The following is a 27744-nucleotide window of genomic DNA, read 5'->3' on the forward strand; positions in this document are numbered from 1 at the left end:
TTGAAACATTTCTTTTGTTAGCGCAGTCAGACTGGATGTGGCGCACCACGCTATTATTGTGATGGGGTTAAATGTACTGTGGTGTTGTTCTCAGCTAGGGATGTCACGGTATGAAAATTTCTCATCACGGTTATAGTGACCAAAATGATCACGGTTATCATTATCGCGGTATTTTTTAAAAATATGCTCAACATTTTCAAAAATTACTTATACTGAAATCTTTTAACTAAGTTAGATTTTTTTTAAACACAAATAACACATTCAAAATTATTTACTTTGTAGAAGAAATATTATTGTACACAAGAACAATCATTGGTACTTTAACTTAACAGTTTCATGGACTGCCAGTATAAATTGAATGTGCATATGAAATCAACACAATCTAATTCATAAACAAGTAAAATGGCAGAAAAAAATAAATAAATCATATAAATGTGAAAACTGTGCAAGTTAGCACTGTATGGACATAAGAGATAAACAAATAAAACAAATGTAAGAATTTTGCAAGGCGGCACCTGATGGCCATAAGACGTAACTGCACTTTTGGTCCATAGGGATAAAAATTGTGTTCATAGTTTTGTTGGCCAACAAAAATAAACAGGAGTGACAGCTCACACATCGAATAGACATGCCTTCGGTTTACAACATCGAATACGCAATCTTTACAGCCTGCGTTCAATTCGATGACAAAGCGTTATATCTGATATTGATGTTATTTGAACACTGATACAGTTTGCAGTTAAATAAGGGACAAGTGAGCTTCCCGATAAACAAATTAAAGACTTTATAAACAAGTTGAGGCAAAGATTTTTGACACATGGCCTGCTGAATGTTTCCTCACGTCATTAACGCTCAGTCACATCTGAGCCGAGGATGTCATGTGGCTTGTGCATAGGACTGGGCTATATGGCCTATTATTAATATCTCAATATTTTTAGGCCATGTCACGATACACAATACATATCTTGATATTTTGCCTTAGCCTTGAATGAACAACAATTGATGCATATAATCACACCAGTATGATGATTCTATGTGTCTACATCAAAACATTCTTGTTCATACTGCATTAATATACAGTAAGTTCATTTTAAACTTTCATGCAGAGAGGGAAATCACACCTAATTCAATTTCCCAAAACTGTATTTATTAAACAGTTAATAAGCAGGGGCACAAACATTCATGTAAATTCCAAAACAGAAAGTGCAAGATTGTCAGAGACATTTTTAAAACAAGCTATTAGTGCACTTTTGTGCGTGATGTCACTAAGATGACATATCAAAACAACACTAAATTAAAGTGCACTTTTTGTACCGAACGCCACTACAATAGTTTAAAACATAAAGTGCACTTTTGTGCCTGATGTCACACAAGATATTTCAATAACTGTCAAATAAAAATTAGCTGCATAATAGAAAATCAAATAGTGTATGTCCTTCACTATGTGATAGGTTCCTGCGGAGGTTATCTCCTTCTGTTGACTATTTTTTTCATACGGTGTTGATCTGGAAATGGTTGCTTGGGCATTTTGTGGGTGTGGCACCGGCCGAGATGTTGACATGCGGAGTTTCAAGCACTCTTCATTCTCTAGCGGATGACTTTTCAAATGATGCTACAAATTAGCAGTGGTATTACTTTTGGTAGCAACGCTTTTGCCGCATACTTGTAAAACATCTTCCCACTTGAAGCCAAACCACCGCCAGACGATGGACCCTGTGTTGTTTTTCTTGGAAATTAATTCTTCCTTCATTTGTTACCAGATTCCCACCTTCTCTCTCTTGTATTACCACTCAGACCGCTCCGTTAGCATCACAGCTAAAGTTACCATGCCGCTACCTCTCTGCTTGGCTTGAGCGTATGACGTTGCACACGCGTCAGTATGTCACGTATGTAACAAGGTGCGCTTGTTTTATGTCTCTGTGAGAAGGACAGACAAGAAAGAGTGAGAAACGCCTGTAGTGTATTGCCCGCAGCTAAAAGCAACTGCGTGAGGACGTATACTCTAATATCACAATATAGTAGGGCTGAGCGATATTGAGTTTCATTAATATCGCAACATTTTTTATGCCATATCACGATATACAATACATATCTCGATATTTTTCCTTAGCCTTGTGTTTCGGCATGTAATTTCAAGCCGAATTTCGCAAGTACTATGACGCCATTTCCAGAAACTTAGCAGTGTTGCCTAAAATCCATCAATAAATTACGTTTTTTCTGTAAATAAAATTGTAAATGGTTTTATTAACCATCAGGAATTTTACCACCATTTATCATTATACCGTTTACCGTTGCATCACTGTATTCAGCTTGACGAGGATGTTTCAGAAAAAAAAGTTGTCCTGTATGTACATTGATGTTACATACATGATGTCTTTCACAACAACAAAAGCAGATAAGATGTGTTGTGGGTATATAGATTGTTCTTGCTCTGACTCTCGCCAGATCCTTGTAGTTTGCTGAGCTCCACACAAGGATCTGGGACTTCTCAATAGGAGATGTATTTCAGAAGGCGGGGCCTTGTAAAATAAATATTGTATGTGATTGGATAAACTACTTGTCCGTTATCTTGAATGACGTGCTACTTCAACCACTCACATCAAACTCAGCCCGTGACAGATGAGCGCGACGCTGGGAAATCCGGTCAGAAGAAGAGCCAAAACCTCCTTGCCACCAATAAATGCCTTCAAAACTGTTCTCTGTTCATCTTTTAAATAATTGATATTTGATAGATTCCCCAAAACAGTTGCAATAGCAGAATCAATGTCAGCATTTGTAACAGTCGCTTTTGCGCAACGTCACATCTATGAAATCCCGCCCGGCGATCCTGATTGGTTCATTATTTTTTTGCTATTTTGAAAGAGTTTGCAATGCCCTCGAACCCAAATCCTTGTGTGGAGCTCAGCGAACTACAAGGATCTGGCAGAAGTCAGTTCAGCGCCATTAAGCCTTTCTCCAAGAAAAAATGCCCTATGCATGTGTTGTTTTCGGCTGAACAAATCCTTCAAATCATTAAAAAGACAAAACGTTTCTTCAGAGTTCTTCGAGAGGTAATCAAAAAGGGCGGAAGAGTGCAAGATTTTACGAAACAACAACGAGAAAAGCGTGCTGCTAACACTCCAGGCCAAGGGAGCAAAACCAAAGAATGCATGAGTTTTCATCAATCACTTTGCTAGAGATTTGTTTGAGATAGTTTTAACGATAATTTACCATTTAAGTAGTATCTTGATATTATTTGTATTTCCTAAACACACGTTTGCTATGAGTTTTTCGAAAAGCTCCAACACGGCATGTCTGGATAAAAGATGTGAGCAAAACCTAAAAGAGTTTAGTTTGTACCAAAGGTGGTGATCATCAATAAAGCTTTCAGCAAATACACAACATTGACATCTAGAGTTATATTGCGATAAAAATGGGGGAAACCCCGATACTCATAAATGGCGCGTGCAACAACAACAAACATAACTGTAGACACAAAGTTAAATCCGGAAATGCTACCTTACCCGAGCAAAAACAATGCATATTTATCCGACCGAGGGAGTCTTGATCCCAATTTCCTTGACACAGCCACACACAAATAAGTTGCAGACCTCCATGCTTTTCCAATTTTTTTTCCTGTTTTGTTGGGTAGAATGGGCCGACATCTGGAGCAGAATATAGTTTGATATGTTCGCGAACCCGATAGGGGCGAGCAGTAGAAAATGAATGGATAGATGTCTGGGAACGTGACCTACGTATAATCTTTGATATCACTCAACAAATCTTTTTTGATAAAAATATAGAGATCTATTCTATTGCATAGTTGGAATTTTTGCTCGTATCTGCTTTTTGCAGGAATACTTTAGCCCCTTTGTATTGTACTTAGATTGTTTGCATGCTGCTTGCTGTACAACAGGCATATTGGCTTGGTTGAACACCACTAGTTTTCACTTCCGGGAAGAAGTCACGTGTCAAGCAATACATATGTACATGTGATTTTTGAGTTATTTTATTTTGAATAAATTTGCAAAAAAAATCTACATTTCCGTTTTTTCTGTCAAGATGGAGTGCTGAGTATACATTATTGAGAAATAAAATGAACTTTTTTGATTTTAGCAAATAGCTGCAATGAAACAATGAGTGAAACATTTAAAGTGGTCTGAATACTTTCTATACCCACCGTATATTTGCGGGTACAAGTAAAGCGGTGGTCATTTTGTCACTTTCTATAGTTTTGTATTGTACTTGCTTTGCATTTTTTTACACTTTGGTTAAAAAAAATAATTTAATGGCATTAATGTTGTCATCGGCCCTGCGATGAAATTGCGACTTGTCCGGGGTGTACCCCGACTTCCGCCCGAATGCAGCTGCGATAGCCTCCAACCCCTTGCGATCCCGAGAAGGACAAGCGGTAGTGGCCTAGTGGTTAGAGTGTCCGACCTGAGATCGGTAGGTGTTGAGTTCAAACCCCAGTCGAATCATACCAACGACTATAAAAACGGGACCCATTACCTCCCTGCTTGGCACTCAGCATCAAGGGTTGGAATTGGGGGTTAAATCACCAAAATGATTCCCGGGCGCGACCACCGCTGCTGCTCAGTGCTCCCCTCACCTCCCAGGTGGTGAACAAGGGATGGGTCAAAAGCAGAGGTTAATTTCACCACACCTAATGTGTACTATAATTTTAGTAAATAGATGGATGGAATATTTAGATATAAAACTTGCGTATACGTCATAAATTTAAAAAACTACCCTGTATTTCAAAGTGTGCTGGAGAACTATTTTACAAAGGTAATAAATGTCCACGAGAAAAAGGGTTAGCTTAGCTTACTTACCTCATGCTGCAAGTTATCCTGTCCTCCTCCACTTTTGCCCACTTTGCTAGATTTTGACGAATCCTGAAAGCCACATAAACAACTTTAGAATAGATGAAAAGGGAGCAGCACACAAGTAAACTGAATATAGCTCCACCACAAAATAGTTTGACAAGATAGCTAACGGTACTGACGCGACCCAAGGTTCCGCTATGGGTTGAAATAAAGAGGATTCAAAGTGACTAAAACATATTTAAGGTGCAAACGGGAGGTGCATGAGTTTAAATGAGATATGCGACGTGTAGATCGGAGACTTTGGTATAAATAGGGCGAGATAGCAACACAGCGAACATATTTGCAGCATAGAGGCTAGCTGGGGATTGCTAGCTGGCTTTAGCAGAGATGATCTCTAATCTACCCATCGGTTTTTCCACGTATGACGCCTTTTTCCACTGTCGTGTAATCATGGTGGGCGATTAGCAAGACTCACCTTTTCCTTTTCCTTTTTCGTTTTATTCGGCATTGTATTCCGTACCTCCGCCCTTGCTACACCCCTCTCAGATTCTCCACTAGCCAAACCACAGCAACTCACTCAGGGCGAAGCACTGTGGGAGGAGGCGGATCAGATCCTAGGCTTAACGCCTGATTGGACAGCAGGGGTCAGGTGACCAACAGCGCGTTTGGTGATGTCATTGCTTTGCAAAAATATTTTTATGGCGCCCCCCCCCTGTTTGCTGCAAAGCGACAACAGTATTTATCTGATTTTGAATATTCTCATTTTGCGGTACTTGTTCAAGAAAGTAACTACACTATATTGCAAAAAGTATTTGGCCACCTGCCTTGACTCACATATGAACTTGAAGTGCCATCCCATAAGGTTTGATATGATGTCGGTCCACCTTTTGCAGCTATTACAGCTTCAAGTCTTCTGGGAAGGCTGTCCACAAGTTTGCGGGGTGTGTTTATAGGAATTTTCGACCATTCTTCCAAAAGTGCATTGGTGAGGTCACACACTGGCTCTCAGTCTCCGTTCTAATTCATCCCAAAGGTGTTCCATCGGGCTCAGGTCAGGACTATGTGCAGGCTAGTCAAGTTCATCCACACCACACACATCTTTATGGACTTTACTTTATGCACTGGTGCACAGTCATTTTGGAAGAGAATGGGGTCCGCTCCAAACTGTTCCCACAAGGCTGGGAGCGTGGAATTGTCCAAAATGTTTTGGTATCCTGGAGAATTAAAATGTCCTTTCACTGGAACTAAGGGAACAAGCCCAACTCCTGAAAAACACCGCCACACCATAATTCCTCTTTCACCAAATTTCACACTCTGAACAATGCAGTCCTAAGTGTACCGTTCTCCTGGCAACCTCCAGACCCAGACTCGTCCAGATGGAAAAGCATTATTCATCACTCCAGAAAACACATCTCCACTGCTCTAGAGTCCAGTGGCAATGTGTTTGACACCACTGCATCCCATGCTTTGCATTGGACTTTATGTATGGCTTGGATTTAACCCCATGAAATTCTCTAGGTACTGTACATGGGCTATTTGGAAGGTCACATGAAGTTTGGAGCTCTATAGCAAATGACTGTGCAGAAATTCGATGACCTCTTAGCACTATGCGCTTCAGCATCTTCCGACCCCCCTCTGCCAGTTTACGTGGCCTACCACTTTGTGGCTGAGTTGCTGTTGTTCCCAAACTCTTCAATTTTCTTATAAAGTAAGACAGTTAACTTTGGAATATTTAGGAGCGAGGAAATTTCAAGGCTTTCAAGATTTGTTGCACAGGTGGCATCCTATGACAGTTCCACGCTAGAAATTACTGAGCTTTCTTTCACAAATGTTTGTAGAAACAGTCTCTGTGCCTAAGTGCTTGATTTTATACACCTGTGGCCGGGCCAAGTGATTAGGACACCTGATTCTGATCATTTGGATGTGTGGCCAAATACACTATATTGCCAAAAGTATCTTTAATGCAGTCATGACAGTGTAGATGACATTTAAGCATATTCAACCTTTCCACAGGATTTTTTTTTTTTTTTTTACTTTTAACATTCAGTCACCAAAAATCTTATTTAGGGCATGAAAGAACGTGTAGCAATCATTTGAGTAACATTGTAGGCCAGTTTTTTTCCTTACAGCAGCCATGAAAATGAAGCATGAGTGCACACAAAACAGCGACCAGTTCTCACATTAAACGTTTATTAGAAGGACCCACTAGCTCAATAGCATCACCTGTGTTGGGCTGTCTTTACAATTGAAGTCATAACAGAAATAACATAAATACAAAAAAAATAACAGTACAAGCAAAGATACAAAAAGTATTAAAACAAAGAATCAGAACTGCATGTGAGGAACAAACCATAAAGACAGTAAAGTTTGAGATTACCAGGCTTTAAAGTTATGTAATAAAGTTTGGACATATGAGGAGTACGTCTAGTCTACTTCTTCCATCCTGGATGTGTCATCGTCGTCACCTTCAAGCGGGGGCATCTCCTCAGTGGGAGGTGTGGCATTGGTGTCTGAAATCTGATCATCGTCCTCAATGCCTGGAGAAAGACCAGCAATTTTGGTAAGAGAGGAAATACAAAGAAATTAAAACAGTTGTTGGGTGGTGTATTCTCACCGAGACCCAGCTTGATCATTCTGAAGATGCGATTAGAGTGGGTCTGGGGGTCGTCCAGTGTGAACCCTGAAGACAGTAACGCCGTCTCAAAGAGCAGTGTGACGAGATCCTTCACAGACTTGTCATTTTTGTCGGCCTCCGCTTTTTTTCTCAGCGTCTCCATAATGGAGTGATCTGGGTTGATCTCCAGGTGCTTTTTGGCAGCCATGTAGCCCATAGTGGAGTTGTCCCTCAGCGCCTGGGCCTTCATGATTCTTTCCATATTAGCCGTCCAGCCGTAGGTGCTGGTGACGATGCAGCACGGAGAGGAGACGAGGCGGTTAGAGACGGTGACCTGTGGAAATCAACTATTAATGTCTGCTCACCAGTGGGAACACATTTGTCTCAATGAGTTTAACACATACCTTCTCCACCTTCTTCTCTAAGATGTCCTTCATGATCTTGCACAGATTTTCAAACTGAGCCTTCTTCTCCTCTTGCTTCTTCTTATCGTCCTCATTCTCAGGCAGCTCCAGGCCTTCCTTGGTGACCGACACCAAGTTCTTTCCCTCAAACTCCTTCAGCTGCTGGACACAGTACTCATCGATGGGCTCGATCATGTAGATGACCTCCAGGTTGGCCTTGCGAAGGCGCTCCACAAAAGAAGAGTTGGCCACCTGGTCCTTGGTCTCGCCTGGAACACCGACATTAGCGTCATGATGGCATTTGTTCCTGACGTGTTGGGTTTTCAAAAAACTACTGAGCGGCACACTCACCGGTGATGTAGTAGATGTGCTTTTGGTTGTCCTTCATACGCGTCACATAATCCTTCAGAGACACCAGCTCATCTCCAGAAGATGAGGTGTAGTACCTCAGCAGCTCAGATAGTTTCTTCCTGTTCTGCGAATCCTCATGAATGCCAAGCTAAAAAAAAAATAATAAAACAATGTTTTTGGAACATGTCCATACATTTGGACAGAGCTGCATTACAGAGCTTCTGGATGCCCACCTTGATGTTCTTAGAGAACTGCTCGTAGCATTTCTTGTAGTTGTCCTTGTCCTCTGCAAGCTCAGTGAAGAGTTCCAGGCACTTCTTAACCAGATTCTTGCGGATTACCTTGAGGATCTTACTCTGCTGAAGAGTCTCTCTGGAGATGTTGAGAGGCAGATCCTCAGAGTCCACCACACCTTTGATGAAGTCTAAGGAAAGTGATAGGTATTGTTTGTATTTCAGCCGATGCCAAATCTGTACTACTCATATGACGCTGTTACCTGAACTCAGTTAAAAAACATACAAATTGATTTAAAAACAGTGCATTTATTTTTTTAATACAACTTCAACAGAATAGTACCAGTAGTTTAAACTTTTATATAAATAATATTAAGTTATAAACTCAATAAGAAATGCTAATCCACAAAAAATGCTTATACTTACTGCAGAAAAAACAGCAGCATATACCAATTTCACAAAATCGATTCAATTTTGATTCATAAAAAGGTTCTAAATTGATTAATCACGATTCCATCTGCACTCAAACATTGAAACTGTATCAAATCTGTGGCAATACAAATGTACTTTTGTTTGTCGTCTTCCCCATAAACAACTTTGAACAGTTTAAACATTTTCCAAAGTCCAAATAAATAACAAATAGAAGTGCCATAGTATTGCAATATTTTATAACTGAAAATTGCATTATGGTATTTTTTTCAAGTGCAAAATAACAGTATACATGCAAGCTATTATTCTGGGACTCATTTTTTAGTGCAGTCTGACATCATGCAATGCACAGCCATTTTATTGTGAAGTCCAGAAGTGTGCACTTGTTTTTTCTAGCACACTCAACAGTGCTGCATTCTGGGGAGATTTGTAAACAAAAAGGTACCTCTCCTCTCGAGTTGAAGCTGCCGTATTTATCTCAGCAGTAAACTTGCAGGACTGTCTTCCACTATTATAATTTTAAAAAATTACTCAGAGTGATTCAATTGTTTGTGTTCTACGATCATAATGTAGTGTCGTTCACGTCCAGCACCTGAACCAGATCTGGCTGCAGAAAAACATTAAACATTCCATTCAATTTTCAGGGGGTGAACTTTTTCAGCCTACATTTAATTTGTTTCAGGCTGAAAAATGGCTTTCTGACCAATAATGGAGTTCGGATGAATCATTTTCCTCTTCCTAAAAAAAAAGGGGCAATTTATCCCTTAGTATTTTTCAAAATAAGTGTAGTGCTTTGTCTAATTAAACTCAAACATGTATTCAAGATACTTAACAAGGATTGTGGCATGCAGATGGCACCATAGAATTTCACTTTTACTGGAAACAGAAGCACCAATGTCTAGAAATAACCCAAGTATGTGTGTGTGCGCGCGTACGCGCCTGCGTAAAGGCGTGCTCTTTAGCTGCTGCAGCTACCTCTGCTAGCATGAATGTTTACTCCAGTGGTACAGTTAGAACTTCAGTGCTTACGTTTCCAACTTGTTCCCATTTGTGTCGTCACTTGTGCCGAGTATTTTTCGGGGAAAAAAAATTGGGAATACCCATACCGAACACCACAGCTAACTAGGGACTATATGAGCATTTGCAAACATGAACATCAAGTACTAACAGCACACCCTCTCATGAGTATTGGCCAGCACCTGGCCCGTGCTGAATTGTTCGATTAAATAGTTCAATTAAATAGTTCCAATTGTATGATCTGCAAATCAAAATTAATAGAGCGTTGGCCACTCATATCCCTACTCTTCCGGGCTACATTAGCACCAAACCCTGCTCACCTCAACCGACGCACAGAGGAGGTGGGGGGATTTGGTGCTAGCGGGGTGTATAATGTAGTCTGGAAGAGTGGGATGCATGGGATTCTGGGTATTTGTTCTTTTGTGTTTATGTTGTGTTACAGTGCTGATGTTCTCCCAAAATGTGTTTTTCATTCTTGTTTGGTGTGGGTTCACAGTATGGCGCATATAGTAAGAGTTTTAAAGTTGTTTATATCACAACATTCAGTGTAACCTGTATGGCTGTTGAACAAGTATGCCTTGCAATCATTTGAGTGTGTCAGCAGAAGCCTCGTATGATATGTGACTGGGTTGGCAAGCTGATTGGACGTGTTGTAGAGGGCGTCAAAGGCAGCACTTTCATAGGTTGCCCTTATTGTTAATCGAGGGAAATTTTGCAAACATTCGCAAGAACGGTTGATCTGACATCCGGTGGTCTCTCGGAATAGTCGGGATGGTTGGCAGGTGTGATGCTGTCAAGCGGCATTAATAAAAAACTTGCGGGCCCCACTATCATTACATTTTCGTATTAAGGTGCGGGCCGCGTGTCTGAGACCCCCGGTTTATACATAGCACAAAGTTAAAAAAAAAAACTCTATGCAGTGCTATTAAATTCTAAATTTCAAAAGAGTTTTGTGGCTCCCATTGCTTTTCTTTATTTTGTGAAACAGGTCAAAATGGCTCTTTGAGTGGTAAAGGTTGCCGACCCCTGAGCTAGTCCATAGTACGTTAGTTAGGATTAGGCTAGCAGCATTTGCCCCAACATTCATCCTGCATAACTGTATTTCTTTTTTCCAGTTTATTCCAAACTATATTGTTACTTTAGGGTGATTCCTATATGTACAGAATGTGCACTTCATATGTATACATTTCCTTAGTGTGCTTAGTGACTTCATGGTGGATACTAAACAAAAACACCAAGCTATTTTTTTCATTTCCAATTCATTTATTTTGCCAATATGTGAAAATATTGGCAAAATAAAGTGGAACATTCAGGGAGGGCAGAATATAGTATAGCCTATGTTACCTTCTATAATAAGAAGCAACAATAGAAATTGCTTTGAACAAAGAGAACAGTCTACAAAGTCAAACTCTCTGTGTTAAACATACTTGGCTAATAAAGTTGATTCTGATAATGGAATAAAAATGCTATAACAATTTTTTTTATAAATATACATAAAGTATTTTTTTTAGCATTTTTTAAGAAAATATATGCATCACCATTGCAAATCAAAATTATCATGATGTCATATATATTACGATTTCATAATAACCACACCTGTAGCCATGCCCCCACCGCCATACACACAGTGGCAATCTAGGGGAAACCCTGATAGGACGAAGGTAATCGGTATTATGCCTTTTAAAATGTAAAATATAGCGATCCATAATTGATCAAAACGCTAATTTAACCCAGTTCTGTTGTGAAACAGTTTCGGTATTCATTCCTATTCTTTGGCGTGCTGCCAATGTTTGCGTGTGCAGTCAGTACTCACTGAGGTATTCTGGAATAAGCTCATCGCAGTTGTCCATAATGAAGACCCGGCGCACATAGAGCTTGATGTTGTTCTTTTTCTTCTTGTTTTCAAAGAGATCAAACGGAGCACGGCGAGGCACAAACAAAAGTGCGCGGAACTCCAGCTGGCCTTCTACTGAAAAGTGCTTTTAAAAACAGTACATTAGGTTTGCTCCTACACACAAATAACTTTCAAGTCGAGAACTTCGCAGGACCTACTTTGACAGCCAGGTGGTCCTCCCAATCGTTGGTCAGACTCTTGTAAAACTCTCCATACTCCTCGTTGGTGATATCATCTGGGTTCCGTGTCCACAGAGGCTTGGTCTTGTTCAGCTCCTCCTGATCAATGTACTTCTCCTTAATCTTCTTTTTCTTCTTGTCGGAGGACTTTTCGTGGTCGAGCTCCTCGTCCGAACCAACGTCCTCGATTTCGGGCTTGTCCTCGTCCTTTTCTTCATCCTTGTCTTCGTCCTTCTCCTTGTCTTTCTCCTTGTCCTCCTCCTCCTCTGCCTCGTCGTCACTCACCTCCTTGTCTCGTTCCTTCTCCACCTGTATGATAACTTAAGTCAGTTACTGTACCTGGATTCAGTTTGTTTCCTTCACTAGAGCTGTGGTTACAGTTCATAGTTACTCTGGTTGGCTGCGTTAAAAACATTGGTTGTGATATTAGTCATGTGCTAAAAAGCCTACTTACATGGAGAGTGATAGGGTAGCCAATAAACTGAGAGTGCTTCTTTACAATCTCTTTAATCCGCCGCTCCTCAAGATATTCAGTCTGGTCATCCTTTAGGTGCAAAATGACCCGGGTGCCACGCCCGATTGGCTCATCTGAATGAGAGGACAGGTTCCCAGATAACCTCACTACAGCAAATGTTCGTCATTTACAGTACTTACTGTTGTCCACTGAGACTGTGAATGAACCTCCAGCTGCAGACTCCCACACATACTGCTCATCGTCGTTGTGCTTAGTGATCACTTTCACCTTCTCGGCCACAAGGTATGCAGAGTAGAAACCCACGCCAAACTGACCAATCATGGAGATGTCAGCTCCGGCTTGCAAAGCCTCCATGAAAGCTTTGGTTCCTGACTTGGCGATGGTGCCGAGATTGTTGATCAGGTCTGCCTTGGTCATGCCGATGCCTGTGTCGATGAGTGTGAGGGTTCCTTCATCTTTGTTGGGAATGATTTCAATTTTGAGATCCTTGCCACTGTCCAACTTGGAGGGGTCGGTAAGGCTCTCATAGCGTATTTTGTCCAAAGCCTTCAGACAGAAATGAGAATTATTTTCTAAACATTATTGAGACTGGTATTGCTGTTGGAATTCAGTGTTTCTTTCAGGTTTACAGAGTTTGGGCAAAGGAACATGCAGGGATATGTATTGATCTTCCGCTTTGACAGTTATCAATCCCTTAGGATTTTGCAGGCTTTTTTTGTGACTGCGGCCAAAATACCTGAGTTTGCAGCAGCTTTTTGTGGTTTTAGGGTGTCCTTTGTAACATTAATCCCTAAAAGCACAGGATGTGAAAAAAAATCTCACAAATTGTGCTTCACATGCAAATGCGTGTATAGTAAAAAAAATAAAATAATGGTTTGCTATTTTTATTACCACAAAGAGTAATAACACTTAACGTTCACAAGTTGCATACAATCTCCAAGTATATTTTGGACTTAAAAAGTGCTTGTCCATGGAAAACAGTTTTGGCTTTAAAAAGGGTCATATTAAGATATTGTTCTACATTTTAAGACTTCCTTGTGGTTTACATAACATGCAATAGTGGTTCTTTGCTCAAAATGTTGCATAGATTATAGACCAGGGGTCATCAAACATGCGGCCCGCGAGACATTATGCTGCCCGCACTTTGATATGACAATTTAATGTTGGTGCGGCCCACAAGTTTAATATGAACGGCGTCATACTTGCCCACGTCCCCAATTTTCCCGGAAGACCCTTAAATTTCAGGGCACCAATTCTCTCGAAGCCCCTGTCGATTTTTACCATATCAACAATATTCAGGGAGTGCCATAATGGCACCTTAGCGCCCCATACATCCTGAACTGGCAGCGTGCAAGCCCAGTTATATGTTGCATCTGGCCATGCAAGACACACGTGTGGTATTACAAGATATATTTGATCAAAAGCTACACAGGTCACATTGAGGGTGGCCATAAAAAAACAAACACTGTTACAAATATGTGCCAGACTGTGAAACCACACCAAACAAGAATGACAAACACATTTCAGGAGAACATTCGCATCGTAACAGAACATAAACACAAAAATTACCCAGAATCCCGTGCAGCCCTGACTCTCCGGGCTACAATATACACCCCCCCGCTACCACCACCCCTCCACCCCCCCACCCTTCCTACTTGCGTCGGTTGAGGTGTTGTATATTGTAGCCAGGTTCGGTCCTTGGCCCTGCACTCTTCAGCATCTACATGCTGCCGCTGGGTGACGTCATACGCAAATACGGTATTAGCTTTCACTGTTATGCTGATGACACCCAACTCTACATGCCCCTAAAGCTGACCAACACGCCGGACAGTAGTCAGTTGGAAGCGTGTCTTAATGAAATTAAACAATGGATGTCCGCTAATTTTTTGCAACTTAACGCCAAAAAAACGGAAATGCTGATTATCGGTCCTGCTAGACACCGACCTCTATTTAATAATACAACTTTAACATTTGACAACCAAATAATAAAACAAGGTGACTCGGTAAAAAATCTGGGTATTATCTTCGACCCAACTCTCTTTGAGTCACACATTAAAAGCGTTACTAAAACGGCCTTCTTTCATCTCCGTAATATCGCTAAAATTCGCTCCATTTTGTCCACTAAAGACGCCGAGATCATTATCCATGCGTTTGTTACGTCTCGTCTCGATTACTGTAACATATTATTTTCGGATCTCCCCATGTCTAGCATTAAAAAATTACAGTTGGTACAAAATGCGGCTGCTAGACTTTTGACAAGAACAAGAAAGTTTGATCACATTACGCCTGTACTGGCTCACCTGCACTGGCTCCCTGTGCACTTGAGATGTGACTTTACGGTTTTACTACTTACGTATAAAATACTACACGGTCTAGCTCCATCCTATCTTGCCGATTGTATTGTACCATATGTCCCGGCAAGAAATCTACGTTCAAAAGACTCCGGCTTATTAGTGATTCCTAAAGCCCAAAAAAAGTCTGTGGTCTATAGAGCGTTTTCCGTTCGGGCTCCAGTACTCTGGAATGCCCTCCCGGTAACAGTTCGAGATATTACCTCAGTAGAAGCATTTAAGTCTCACCTTAAAACTCATCTGTATACTCTAGCCTTTAAATAGACCTCCTTTTTAGACCAGTTGATCTGCCGCTTCTTTTCTTTTTTCTCCTATGCCCCCCCCCTCCCTTGTGGAGGGGGTCCGGTCCGATGACCATGAATGAAGTACTGGCTGTCCAGAGTCGAGACCCAGGATGGACCGCTCGTCGGGACCCAGGATGGACCGCTCGCCTGTGTATCGGTTGGGGACATCTCTACGCTGCTGATCCGCCTCCGCTTGAGATGGTTTCCTGTGGACGGGACTCTCGCTGCTGTCTTGGATCCGCTTTGAACTGAACTCTCGTGGCTGTGTTGGAGCCACTATGGATTGAACTTTCACAGTATCATGTTAGACCCGCTCGACATCCATTGCTTTCGGTCCCCTAGAGGGGGGCGGGGGGTTGCCCACTTCTGAGGTCCTCTCCAAGGTTTCACATAGTCAGCATTGTCACTGGCGTCCCACTGGATGTGAATTCTCCCTGCCCACTGGGTACGAGTTTTCCTTGCCCTTTTGTGGGTTCTTCCGAGGATGTCATAGTCGTAATGGTTTGTACAGTCCTTTGAGACATTTGTGATTTAGGGCTATATAAATAAACATTGATTGATTGATTGATTGATTGATTGATTGATTGAAGGTGTTCTGGGTATTTGTTATCTTGTGTTTAAGTTGTGTTAGGGTGCGGAAATTCTCCCAAAAAGGGTTTGTCATTCTTGTTTGGTATCGGTTCACAGTGTGGCACATATTTGTAACAGTGTTAAAGTTGTTTATACTGCCACCTTCAGTGTGACCCGTATGGCTGTTGAACAAGTGCATCTTGCAGCCCCTGACGTAGTTCTGCACAAGGCTCATACAACATGATACAGAGCCGGCACATTGGTTGTGTGATGTAGAAGCGTGCGCGATGACATTTAGTAGAGCAGTAGTCCTCTTCTAGAGGATGCGCGAACCCCTGGAGGTACTTGAAGGTATGCCAAGGGGCAAATGATATTTATTATTAATTATAAAAAATACCAGCAATTCATAAATCCTTTATAAATATATTATTGAATAATACTTCAATGAAATATGAATGTAAGTTCATAAACTGTGAAAAAAATAATCCAACAATCCAACATTCAATGCTGACAGCTAGACTTTTTATGGACATGTTCCATAAATAATGATGTTAAAGATTTATTTTTTTGTAAAGAAATGTTTATAATTAAGTTCATGAATCCAGATGGATCTCTGTTACAATTCTATGTGTAGAAATCTTAATTTATAATTGAATCACTTGTTTATTTTTCAACAAGTTTTTAGTTATTTTATATCTTTTTTCCAAATTGTTCAAGAAAGACCACTACAAATGAGCAATATTTTACACTGTTGTACAATTTTAAAAAATCAGAAACTGATGACATAGTGCTGTATTTTACTTTTTTATCTATTTTTTTCCAACCAAAATGCTTTGCTCTGATTAGGGGGCACTTGAATGACAAAAAATGTTCACGGGGGTACATTACTGAAAAAAGGTTGAGAACCACTGTTGTAGGGGACGTTAAAGGCAGTGCAGTCACGGCAGCCCTTAATGTCGGCCGGGTGAAAATTGGGACAAATTCGGGAAAATGGTTGCACCGGTAGCTCGTCGGGAAGTGCACTGAAATTCAGGAGTCTCCCGGAAAAATAGTGAGGGTTGACAAGTATGTTGCTAGGGCGGGAAAGCCATTCATAGAAGGTTCATTAAAAAGTGCAGGTTAGATTTTTTAGGAAATATTTTCTTGCGGCCCAGCCTCACCCAGTTTCTGCATCCAGTGGCCCTCAGGTAAATTGAGTTTGAGACCCCTGTTATAGACCATCTTCAAACTGCTTTCTGACTGTCTCTTCAGAATGTTTTGTGTTTCTTTTGAAGTGCCTCCACTTCGACTGTGTCCACCCTGTCAGCTATGTTGTAGTACTTCCATAATGAGTGTACTGACAGATGTAAAGTTACAACTTTACGCTACTTTGTGTTAGAAATGGCATCGAGAGACTCACACAGAGCTCTTTGGGTAAACCTTTACCATATATGGCTATATCAGCAGACGTAACGGGCAAAATACGTCATTAAAGTCTAAATTCCAAACGGATAGTTTGGAGCAAATTTCGAAAAAGGCAAGATTGATTGATAAATATCTTCACCATGGCTCCATGGTTTGAGTTCACACAACACAAAAATAGGTACCACTAGGTAGGAGAAGTTGGGTTTGCATAAATGGTTGGTGACATTGTTACGTAGCGCTATTTCTACATTGTCCAGACAAGAACAATAACGTTTTGATTAGACAGCGAAAATGACAATTGGTTGAACTGTGCAGGGATTGCCAAATTGCAAGGCCACACATAATTCTCAGGAAATGGTTGAAATTGCCTGCGATGAGGTGGCGACGTGTCCTTGGTGTACCCTGCATTTCACCCGAGTGTAGCTGGGAGAGAATCGAGCGCCTCTGCGACACCAAGAGGGACAAGCAATAGAAATTCGATGGATGGATGGTAGAATATGCAAAAATTGGTAACATCGCAAATTTGTGAATTGTAAGTTATATTTATTATTTCTATTATATATACACTCATACATTTATCAACTATTTTTAAAGAACGCAACCATGCAGATACAAAAATGACATGCTGTAAATATGCGGTACTTATGACAAGGCTATAGTCACAAAAAAGCAAGTTGTTGAACTGCCCTCTATAAAAGGATAACTAAAGTACTTCTGTTGTGATCTGGAGCTTAAACTGTCATTAGAGGCAGCAATTTGTTTTTGTCTACAATTAGAAATTTGGGGAAAAACCCTGTTATTTAAAAACACATGCCCATAAAGTAATTCTGAGTATATAAAAATAAAATGATAACTAAATACAATTAATGATATTTGGAGTAACAATGTAATGAATGGACACATCCCAGGTATTTATAAACGATAACCAGCTTACATCAGATGAGTTAGAGATGAGCTCCCGGAGGAAGATTTCTTTGTTGGAATAGAAGGTGTTGATGATGAGGGACATCAACTGAGCGATCTCAGCCTGGAATGCAAAAGTCTCCACCTCCGCATCATCCATTTGTTGGTCGACTATCTCCGACATCTAAGCAGAGACATACGCTCATTGTTATTGAAAAATAACATGTTATCACAACAGTTAGGTGTTGGCGAGAGGGGTTTTGTTCGAGTTGGTTTGGGCAGAGGAGAAAAGCGAAACAAGATAAATTCCAAAAACATAATTACAATAAATGTTTATTTGCAGGTAATTGAGCATACTTGCTAAACTGTTTTAACATAGGTGAGCGCCACTGAAACAGGTGGCGTGACAGACTGCCGCCTCGTCTACCGTCCATCTTTAATCCATCTTTGGAAAAATCCCATCGCAATCTGCTCTATGAACGGCATTGTTGTTGGGGTGGCTCAGTTGGTAGAGCGGCAGTGCCAGCAACTGGATGGTTCCAGGTTCAATCCCCGCTTTTGCCATACTAGTCACTAGGGCTGGGCGATATATCGATATATACGATATTTCGCGGGTTTGTCCCTGTGCGATATAGAAAATGACTATATCATAATATTAGAGTATACGTTCTCACGCAGTTGCTTTAAGCTGCGGGTGTACACTTCAGGCCCTTCTCACTCTTTCCTGTCTTTCCTTCTCACAGAAAAGCAGGCGTACATTCTTACATACGTCACATACTGTCACGTCATACGCACATAACTATCCGCCCTCGCAAAGCAGAGAGGTGGCAGACTGGGCTACGTTAGCTGCTAACGTAGCCGTATGAGAGAAAGAAGGTGCGGATCTGGTAAATGAAGGAAGACTTAATTCGCAATAAAAACAGCAGGTTTTCCATCGTCTGGCGTTGGTTCGGCTTCAAGTGGGAATATGTCGAACAGACAACCGTAATTTGTCAACTGGGGGGGAAAAGGCATTGCTATAAAAAGTATCATTACTGCTAATATGAAGGATTATTTAAAAAGTAACTCGCTAGAGAATGAAGAAAATTTAATAACAACTGTAATAACCTACCACATAGTGAAGGACGAATACTATTCGATTTCCTAATATGCAGCTCATTTTTATTTGACACTTAAAATGTCTGACAATATTGCACTTTATGTTTTGGAAATGACTTGAATGTTTTTTCCATTGCTTAATAATTTTAATAAATACACTTTTGGTCAATTGACTTAGTTGTAATTTCCCTCTCTGCATGAAAGTTTAAAAGTAGCATAAATGATTGCTGTATGAAGAAGAATGTTTTAATGTATACACATATAATCATCATACTGCTGTGATTATAGTCATCAAGTGTTCATTCAAGGTAAAGGCAAAATATCGTAATATATATCGAATATCGCGATATGGGCTAAAAATATCGCAATAATAAAAAAAGGCAATATCGCCCAGGCCTACTAGTCACTGTTGTATCCTTGGGAACGACATTTTACCCACCTGCTCCCAGTGCTACCCACTCTGGTGTAAATGTAACTTAGATATTGAGTTCCACTATGTAAAGCGATTTAAATCACTACAGAAAAGCGCTATATAAATATTGTTCACTTAACATTGCATAAGCTATTTTATTACAATCTGTGTGATTGAGCAGATTAACAAATACGCTATTTGAGATTTAGTAGTGCATTTTGTCAAATTAGAGCCTTTCAATCAATAAAAACTTATTGTGCTGCAAAGAGGACATCATGGGCTTTCAAGTGGAATGTGATTTGTTTGTAAGATCTGTGCTCCCGCATGTTTTGTGGGCACAAGAAATTACACTTATCCAGTTATTGTGATTTAATTTGAGAAACTTAAGTATGCTGACTGCTTACTATTAAATTTATGGTTTGAGGTGGTTTTGGCAACATACAGTTCATTTTACGATACTCAAATCACAATTTTCCACTGTCCTTTGTGGTGGACAGGAGGACTTATATTACTAAAATTATGATTGTTGATGCAAAGTGCATATGTTTAACAAAGAGAAAAAAAAAGTGTTTTACGTTGCGCTGTTTGTAATATGACTAGAAAACAAAAACCCGCTTCAAAACCTTAAGAGGGCTGGTAAAATAATTGTCATGCAGCCCCCTAGATCCTTCCAAAAATATTCAACAAGACCATGAGGAAGCAGTCTTATAATCACCCGTGAGCAACAACACATACTTCATAGTAAAATTGTGTTGATGCCAAATGGTAAACAGTACAGAACAGCAACATACAAACTCAACAAGTATAGATTTCCCTTTGTCCCACTGGGAATCAAAGCACTTAACAGAAAACTACTGTAATAAACGAACACAATAATGACAGCATAATTGGGCTAGTGCAATATTGGAGGTGTGCAATACAGGGGGAGTGTAATGTGTGATCTCATAACTAACTGATATACCTGCGCACTGTTCACAGTCATCACTGTATTGTAGGATAAACTGTATGTATCCATGTAAATATGTAAAACGCTGTGTCTTGATGTTCAAGACAAATTTCTCCGTGGAGACAATAAAACTAATTATTATTAATATTATAATTAGTATTAAAACAGCATCACAAAATGCTGAAAACATGAAAAATTAAGGTAATACTTGTGTGCAAACATGTAATGAAAATATATGGACAAGTAGTGTTTCCTCTTCAAACTTTTTTTTTGTTACCAAACTGAGAAAGTCAGGAATAATTGCTACAATCAGCACATTTAGTAGTGCACAGCTTTTCGATACAGCATGATACTGATAAAGCATATTAATATACCGCCCCCGAATCGCACTGCGTCTAAACACGACAGTCACGTAGTTTGGCACCACCTAACGGTTTGATTGGCAAACTGCAAGCTTCTAGAAGGTACGATATCCTCAACTCATATTGTTTCAATTGGAAATTTTCGTCGGAAGAATAAAAGTGTAAACGCAGCGTGAAACGCCAGGTGTATGTTACATATGATTTGGGATTTTTATGCCAAGCCGCTAAAACGACAAAAATATGTTTAATAAACAAATGATAATAATTTCCATTACTGGCCCAACTGTATAGTCAGGATAGAGATTGAATGAAATGCACGCTACCTTTAAAGTGAATGAGTAAAGTGAGAGATAATAATAATTGAATAGGATTTTAAATTGTTTTACCTTAGTCCTCAGCGGCTGTGAGTAATGTTCAGTGTTGAGACACGCGCGACAAAGTGACAGAACCGGCTCGCTGAGCGCCTTTATAGCTTTTCCTCAGACCGTTCGAGAACGCCAACCTAAAAGCCCCAAAAGCTTCCAGAACCCTCTCTGGAATCTTCTTGCTGAAACGGCTGCTGATTGGTCTGATGCGCTGTCGGTAGAAACGGGGCGGGATAAATGAAGCGGAAGTTGTCAGTGGCCATGAGGCGTTCAGGGAACATTCCAGAACAACTTAAAAAGTGCCACAACAGTTTCTTTATGAAGTCATCTTCAAACGTTTATGAAATTTGAATGAAAAAAAATACAGTTGTGTTTTTCAGTTTGTTTTTATTACAAATGTGAATTATTATTTTTTCAAATGTTACAAAAAGACAAGCCTATACTTTCAATTAATTTATAGATTACAAGCAAACACCAGGGGTATCCAAACCTTGGTCCCAGAAACTATTGGTGGCCCGCTGCTCGATTTTTGTTGGGCTGCTACATTTTCTGTAGCCAAAATTATTTCTGGACGAAATTTTCTATTGAAAACAAAAATCTACAATTGTATTAATTTTTTTCTCCAGTTTGTTTATTCCTCAAGTATATTAACTACTTAATTAACCTAGGGCTGTTTTTTGTTGTTGTTTGTTTTTTTCAAATAAGTGAGAGCTTGGGCAAAACAAAAACATATTTTCCAAATCTGCTAAACTAGCTTTAGTTATGTACAGTATAAAGCCAAAATTAACAGTATTTATATATCTAATGTGATTTTATATTTTGGTTCCTATTGGGAGAGACTAAATGATGACACTACGATGAGCATATAACTTTGCCAACTTAGTAATACAAATTCTGTGTTTTTGGCAAGGCTCACATTGCCCAGCCTTGGCTTAGCATCTTGACCTACGTTGGATTGTTGGGTCTTTTTTTTGTGTGTATTTGTTATAACCAAAAAGGTGATTGATATCAAATTGGAAACATTCGATAAGTGCCAAGGCGGCTTCCGGTGGGAAAAGTTTGGACACCCCCATGTTTAAAAAGTTAACTTTATTTCTTATTTCCATTTTAGCTTGTTCTATGGAACTGCACTTTGTCGTTTTTAAATCAAAAACGACCATAATTTACTTACCATAGTACAGTTGCATCATAAATATATGTATTTCTGGGTGTAGCTTTAGATACTAGGTGAGGTTGGCTAATAATAGATGACAAAGACTGATAGTTTATACCTATGATTCTGAAAAAGTAATGGCTTTGAAAAAAAAGTGAAATAAATTACAAAAAAATGTGTCATAAAAGCAGATTTAGTCGACTTCTTCCATTCTTGAGGTGTCATCATCTCCCTCCAGAACTGGCATGTCTTCTTCAGCTGGCTGAGTGAGGTCCTCCACTGCTGAGTCGTCGTCATCGATGCCTGAGAATGACAGATGCTCATTAGCGACCCATGCTCTTTTTCGGACATGCTAAATTGTACACTTTTAAGTCTTTAATGTACTTTGATGTAACTTGATAAATAATAATTCCATCCATTTTCTATATCTTCATATAGAGCCCGTTACAGAGCCTATCCCAGGGGACTTTTAGGGCGAGAGGCGAGGTATACAACGTGGATTGTCACCATCACAGAACACATATAGACAAACAACCATTAGCCAATTTAGAATGTCCAATTAACCTAACACGTATGTTTTAAGGATGGCGGAGAAAGAAGAAGTACTCAGACAGAACACAAAATGTTTTCAACTTAGATTTGAACTCAGATGTATGAGCCTGATATGATAACCAAGACACCATAACACTCACCAAGGCCAAGTTTGATCATTCTGTAAATGCGGTTGGCGTGCGTCTGGGGGTCCTCCAGTGTGAATCCTGAAGACAACAGCGCCGTCTCAAACAGAAGGATGACCAGATCCTTCACCGCCTTATCGTTCTTGTCCACGTCGGCCTTCACCCTCAAGGTCTCCACAATGGGATGCGCGGGGTTGATCTCCAGATGCTTCTTGGCCGTCATGTAGCCCATTGTGGCGTTGTCTCTCAAGGCCTGGGACTTCATGATTCTCTCCATGTTGGCCGTCCAGCCATAAGTGCTGGTGACAATGCAGCACGGTGAGGAGACGAGGCGGTTGGAAACGCTGACCTGAAAATAACGACAATGATTGGCAGCAAGAACATGTTATCACTTACCAAATTCTGTATACAAATATTACTTTTTCAATCTTCTTGTCGAGGATGTCCTTCATGATCTTGCAAAGGTTTTCAAACTTGCTTTTTAACTCCTCCTGCTTCTTCTTCTCGTCCTCATCCTCCGGCAGCTCCAGGCCTTCCTTGGTGACTGACACCAAGTTCTTGCCGTCGTACTCCTTCAGCTGTTGGACACAGTACTCGTCGATGGGCTCAATCATGTAGATGACCTCCAAGCCGGCCTTGCGAAGGCGCTCCACGAAGGCAGAGTTGGCCACCTGGTCCTTGGTCTCACCTGTCGCAAGAGGTGATTGGTTAAACATGCTGAAAAAAATCTAAAGCAAATATAGGAAGAGAATGGAGCTGGATACAAACCTGTGATGTAGTAGATGTGTTTCTGGTTGTCCTTCATACGTGAAACATAGTCCTTTAGCGACACCATCTCATCACCAGAGGATGAGGTGTAGTATCTGAGCATCTCAGACAATTTTTTCCTATTCTGGGAATCCTCATGGATGCCGAGCTACAACATACAAATGCATGTTAGCGATGTAAAAGTCAATCAAAGAGGTCTGCAAGAGTCTGGATCAGCCTACTTTGATATTCTTGGAGAACTGCTCATAGCATTTCTTGTAGTTGTCCTTGTCCTCTGAAAGCTCTGTGAAGAGTTCCAGGCACTTCTTGACTAGGTTCTTGCGGATCACCTTGAGGATCTTACTCTGCTGCAGCATCTCTCTGGAGATGTTGAGAGGCAGATCCTCAGAGTCCACCACACCTTTGATAAAATCTGAGAAGAGAGAAGACAGACAGTCATTAAGGAGCTTCCTCATGACAGCAGAAGGTGACTGTTGAGTCATTTGGAGGTACTCACTGAGGTACTCTGGAATCAGCTCCTCACAGTTGTCCATGATGAAGACCCTGCGCACGTACAGCTTGATGTTGTTTCTCTTCTTCTTGTTCTCAAAGAGGTCAAATGCAGCCCTTCTGGGCACAAACAGCAGCGCTCGGAACTCAAGCTGGCCCTCCACGGAGAAATGCTGCAGACAAAAAGGAGAGTTATTGAAGTACTAATGATAATGTTCCTGGTCATGCCTGATGTTTCCAAAGATCTGATGCAAGAACATACCTTGACAGCCAGGTGGTCCTCCCAGTCGTTGGTAAGACTCTTGTAGAACTCTCCATACTCTTCATTGGTGATGTCGTCAGGATTCCGTGTCCAAATGGGCTTGGTTTTGTTGAGCTCTTGTGCGTCAATGTACTTTTCCTTGACCTTCTTCTTCCTCTTGTTCTTGCTCTCCTTGGTGTCCTCGTCCTCGTCAGAGCCAACGTCCTCAATCTGAGGTTTGTCCTTGTCCTCACCCTCTTTCTCAAGCTCCTCCTCCTTGTCTTCCCCGTCAAGATCCACTTCTTTCTCCCTGGTCTTCTCCACCTTGCAGATCGAAGACAGTGTTAAGATCTTAGTTTCAGTGAAGTCGCTTAAATATCTTGATGTGAACTTACGTAAAGTGTGATGGGGTAGCCAATGAATTGAGAGTGCTTCTTTACAACTTCCTTGACGCGCTTCTCCTCGCAGTACTCCGTCTGGTCTTCTTTAAGGTATAAAATCACTTTGGTGCCTCTGCCGATAGGTTCTCCTGAAAGTCAACACAAATCAACATTAATGAATATTGTCAAAAACAATCAAAGAATAGTAAACCCACCGGTGTCGGGTTTGACTGTGAATGATCCCCCTGCCGCGGACTCCCACACGTACTGCTCGTCATCGTTGTGCTTGGTGATCACTGTCACCTTCTCGGCCACTAGGTATGCAGAGTAGAAACCCACGCCAAACTGACCGATCATGGAGATGTCGGCTCCGGCCTGCAAGGCCTCCATGAAGGCCTTAGTGCCCGACTTTGCGATGGTGCCCAGGTTGTTGATCAGGTCTGCCTTTGTCATGCCAATGCCCGTGTCAGTGAGGGTAAGGGTACGGGCATGCAGGTCAGGCCTGATTTCGATCTTCAGCTCCTTGCACGAGTCCAGTCTGCTGGGGTCAGTCAAGCTTTCATAGCGGATTTTGTCCAAAGCCTGGCAGACAGAATTGTGAATATTTTAACAGTGAGTCAGCGTGCAAGTGGTTACAACTCAAATAAGCGTAGCTGCTCATTTGAGCTGGTGACATAGGCATTTTGTCAACTCAATCTAGTACATACATTTCTTTACAATTATGAATTTAATTTTGAAAGAACAAAATAAATACACCAAAAACAGATGTCCACTGCAGAGGACACTGGTTCTCGGGATGAAACACAAACATCCTACTGTACATAGTTTGTAGGAATACTCATCCATCCATCCATTTTCAACCGCTTATCCCTTTGGGGTCGCGGGGGGTGCTGGAGCCTATCTCAACAATTAGCCTTAATACTTATTTGTAAACTTGTATAACAGTCGGTAATGCTAAATGGTGATAAAATCCACTGACGTCGGAGGAGTTGGAGATGAGCTCCCTGAGGAAGATCTCTTTGTTGGAATAGAAGGTGTTGATGATGAGAGACATCAGCTGAGCAATCTCAGCCTGGAAGGCAAAGGTCTCCATTTCCTCCTCCATAGCGTGGCCGCCGGCGTTCTCGGGCATCTGCAGAATTGAAAAAAAATTGCCTGCAGTTTAACTTTGTGAAATACTGTTATAATCAAGGGGCCATAAAGGCAAGCACATGGTCTACGTGGGGGGTGGGTGAGCAGCTGCTGATGGTAAAGCACATGTTCAACCTGTCAATCAAATGCTCTGGTCCTTTACCATCCCCCAACGGTTACCTAACACCTAAAAGACGTCAATAGATGAACGTCTTGTGAATTAAAACACTGCTCCTAACTTCATGTTTGTTTATATGTTATTTGTTGGGTGTTATTATGAACATGATGGCCACACTCAGGGTCACCCTCCATGCCATGTGCTCATTGACATGTAAAGGGTCACACTCCATGCCATGTGCTCAATATCATGTAACACAATTCTACCTGCTCTTCTCTCTTGGACTTTAGCGTCTATACTACATCAGTGCAATTGACTTAGCAGCAAATACTTGATCTGTTCGGTGAAAGAACCACCACTATCAAAAAAAGCACAACAAAAAGTGACGCTCCGTCATTCCTACCTTGACTATGAAATGTGTCTTCTACAAGTGTTTCAATGTCTTTTTGCTGAAGAGCTCCAAGTCTTGACCTGTTCCCGGCCTCCTGTTTGGGGTACTCAAGCAAGTATGTTTAGATGCTATGTGCAGACCCCTACAACCTACCGATGCCTTTTTATACTTAAGGGAGGGCGTTGTTCTGGAAGCTCCCATTCAGAAGGTTCCAGAAGATACGCTCACTACGGGAAAGGAGGGGCTCTCTGGATGTGGCTGGTGAAATGCCAGAGCCCCAACGTGGATGTGCCCTTTTAGGGCAGCCAAAGTCACAAGTGTTGCCTGTCACTCAGACACAAGAAGCTTCCTGATAGCTTGTCTGGACATCAATCCCCCAGACCCCCGCTTGCCAACAACACCTACCCTGCAAAGTGTCACAGCTGTGCATATGCTTTGCTATCAGTTGTGGTGACCATTGCATGCATGCACACGCAAACACACAAACTCCTAAACAGCCCTTTTGGTGCACAGTATTGGGATGAAATTATTCATCATACCTTTAAGCAAATGAAGCTGTACTTGTTAAACACTAAAAACAATTAGTCATACTGTTATAAGAATTTTTTATTAAAATGCATTGTTTATATCTATTAACTGGAACAAAACGTGTCACCAGAACCTGTGTGAAGTCACCAGACTATAATTTGCACCTATAGCATAACCTAGATTTTCCTAATCAACTAAACATTGAAAGTGTTTGACATGTATGGTTTAGGTTTATTTCAAATATGCTGACAGTCGTAAAATGAAGTGAATAATATATAATTTTCTCTTGTGAGTCAAAGCGCTTTAGTTAAACCAATATGTACATCTTCTATCTTGTATTTATCTTCATCTAAGCTACATTTAAACCAGTGTGGGTGGCACTGGGAGCAGGTAGGTATAGTGTCTCCCTTAAGGACACAACAGAAGTGAATAGGACGGCGGTAGCAAGGATCAAACCTGGAACTTTCAAGTTTCTGTCATGGCTGCTCTACCAACCGAGCCACACCCCCCAGTAACAGTTACAATAAGATACATCAAAATTTCCAGTTTCTCTTTATAACATGTATTGATGCATTGACACTTAAAAAAAACACAATAAATACATGTTTAATTCTCCAACTAATCCCCATCTGACCAGAAGATGGCAGCGCTTATACGACACTTGCCACACTATATGTAATCCATGTGTTTCCACATGGTAGTAGATACTTGTACAAGCAACAGGCTATGGATTATTATGTTCATGATAAAAGATTTTTGACTATAGTTC

General features: G+C 40.8%; 3 protein-coding genes across 6 annotated transcripts in view; all 3 read right to left on the reverse strand.

Moving 5' to 3' along the window:
- Positions 1-5420, reverse strand: part of LOC133553273 (serine/threonine-protein phosphatase 2A 56 kDa regulatory subunit gamma isoform-like) — a 66191-nt gene extending 60771 nt beyond the window's left edge. For 2 of the 4 annotated variants that reach the window (XM_061901295.1, XM_061901294.1), the window contains exons 1-2: positions 5284-5420; positions 4815-4877 (exon numbers count right to left, since the gene is read on the reverse strand). In XM_061901295.1, coding sequence (XP_061757279.1) covers positions 4815-4877; positions 5284-5316 — 96 coding nt within the window. In that variant the 5' untranslated portion in view covers positions 5317-5420. The remainder of the gene's footprint in view (positions 1-4814; positions 4878-5283) is intronic. The other 2 variants (XM_061901296.1, XM_061901297.1) reach the window with 2 other exon arrangements.
- A 1561-nt stretch (positions 5421-6981) lies between these two features.
- Positions 6982-21281, reverse strand: hsp90aa1.2 (heat shock protein 90, alpha (cytosolic), class A member 1, tandem duplicate 2). Its single transcript, XM_061901299.1, has 11 exons — positions 21121-21281; positions 17948-18100; positions 12584-12950; positions 12384-12517; positions 11909-12238; positions 11670-11835; positions 8411-8601; positions 8178-8325; positions 7827-8095; positions 7423-7756; positions 6982-7345 (listed from the first exon to the last, which is right to left on the reverse strand). Exons 2-11 carry the CDS (start codon positions 18098-18100, stop codon positions 7233-7235), a joined length of 2205 nt encoding a protein of 734 aa, XP_061757283.1. The 5' UTR covers positions 21121-21281; the 3' UTR covers positions 6982-7232.
- Positions 21282-21466: 185 nt separating this feature from the next.
- Positions 21467-26625, reverse strand: hsp90aa1.1 (heat shock protein 90, alpha (cytosolic), class A member 1, tandem duplicate 1). The gene is made up of 11 exons (XM_061901300.1): positions 26460-26625; positions 25787-25939; positions 25023-25389; positions 24823-24956; positions 24449-24751; positions 24194-24359; positions 23919-24109; positions 23698-23845; positions 23349-23617; positions 22945-23278; positions 21467-22555 (listed from the first exon to the last, which is right to left on the reverse strand). Exons 2-11 carry the CDS (start codon positions 25937-25939, stop codon positions 22446-22448), a joined length of 2175 nt encoding a protein of 724 aa, XP_061757284.1. The 5' UTR covers positions 26460-26625; the 3' UTR covers positions 21467-22445.
- Between the last annotated feature and the right edge of the window lie 1119 nt (positions 26626-27744).

The sequence above is a fragment of the Nerophis ophidion genome, linkage group LG05 (assembly GCF_033978795.1).
Source record: "Nerophis ophidion isolate RoL-2023_Sa linkage group LG05, RoL_Noph_v1.0, whole genome shotgun sequence".
Taxonomy (NCBI): Eukaryota; Metazoa; Chordata; class Actinopteri; order Syngnathiformes; family Syngnathidae; genus Nerophis; species Nerophis ophidion.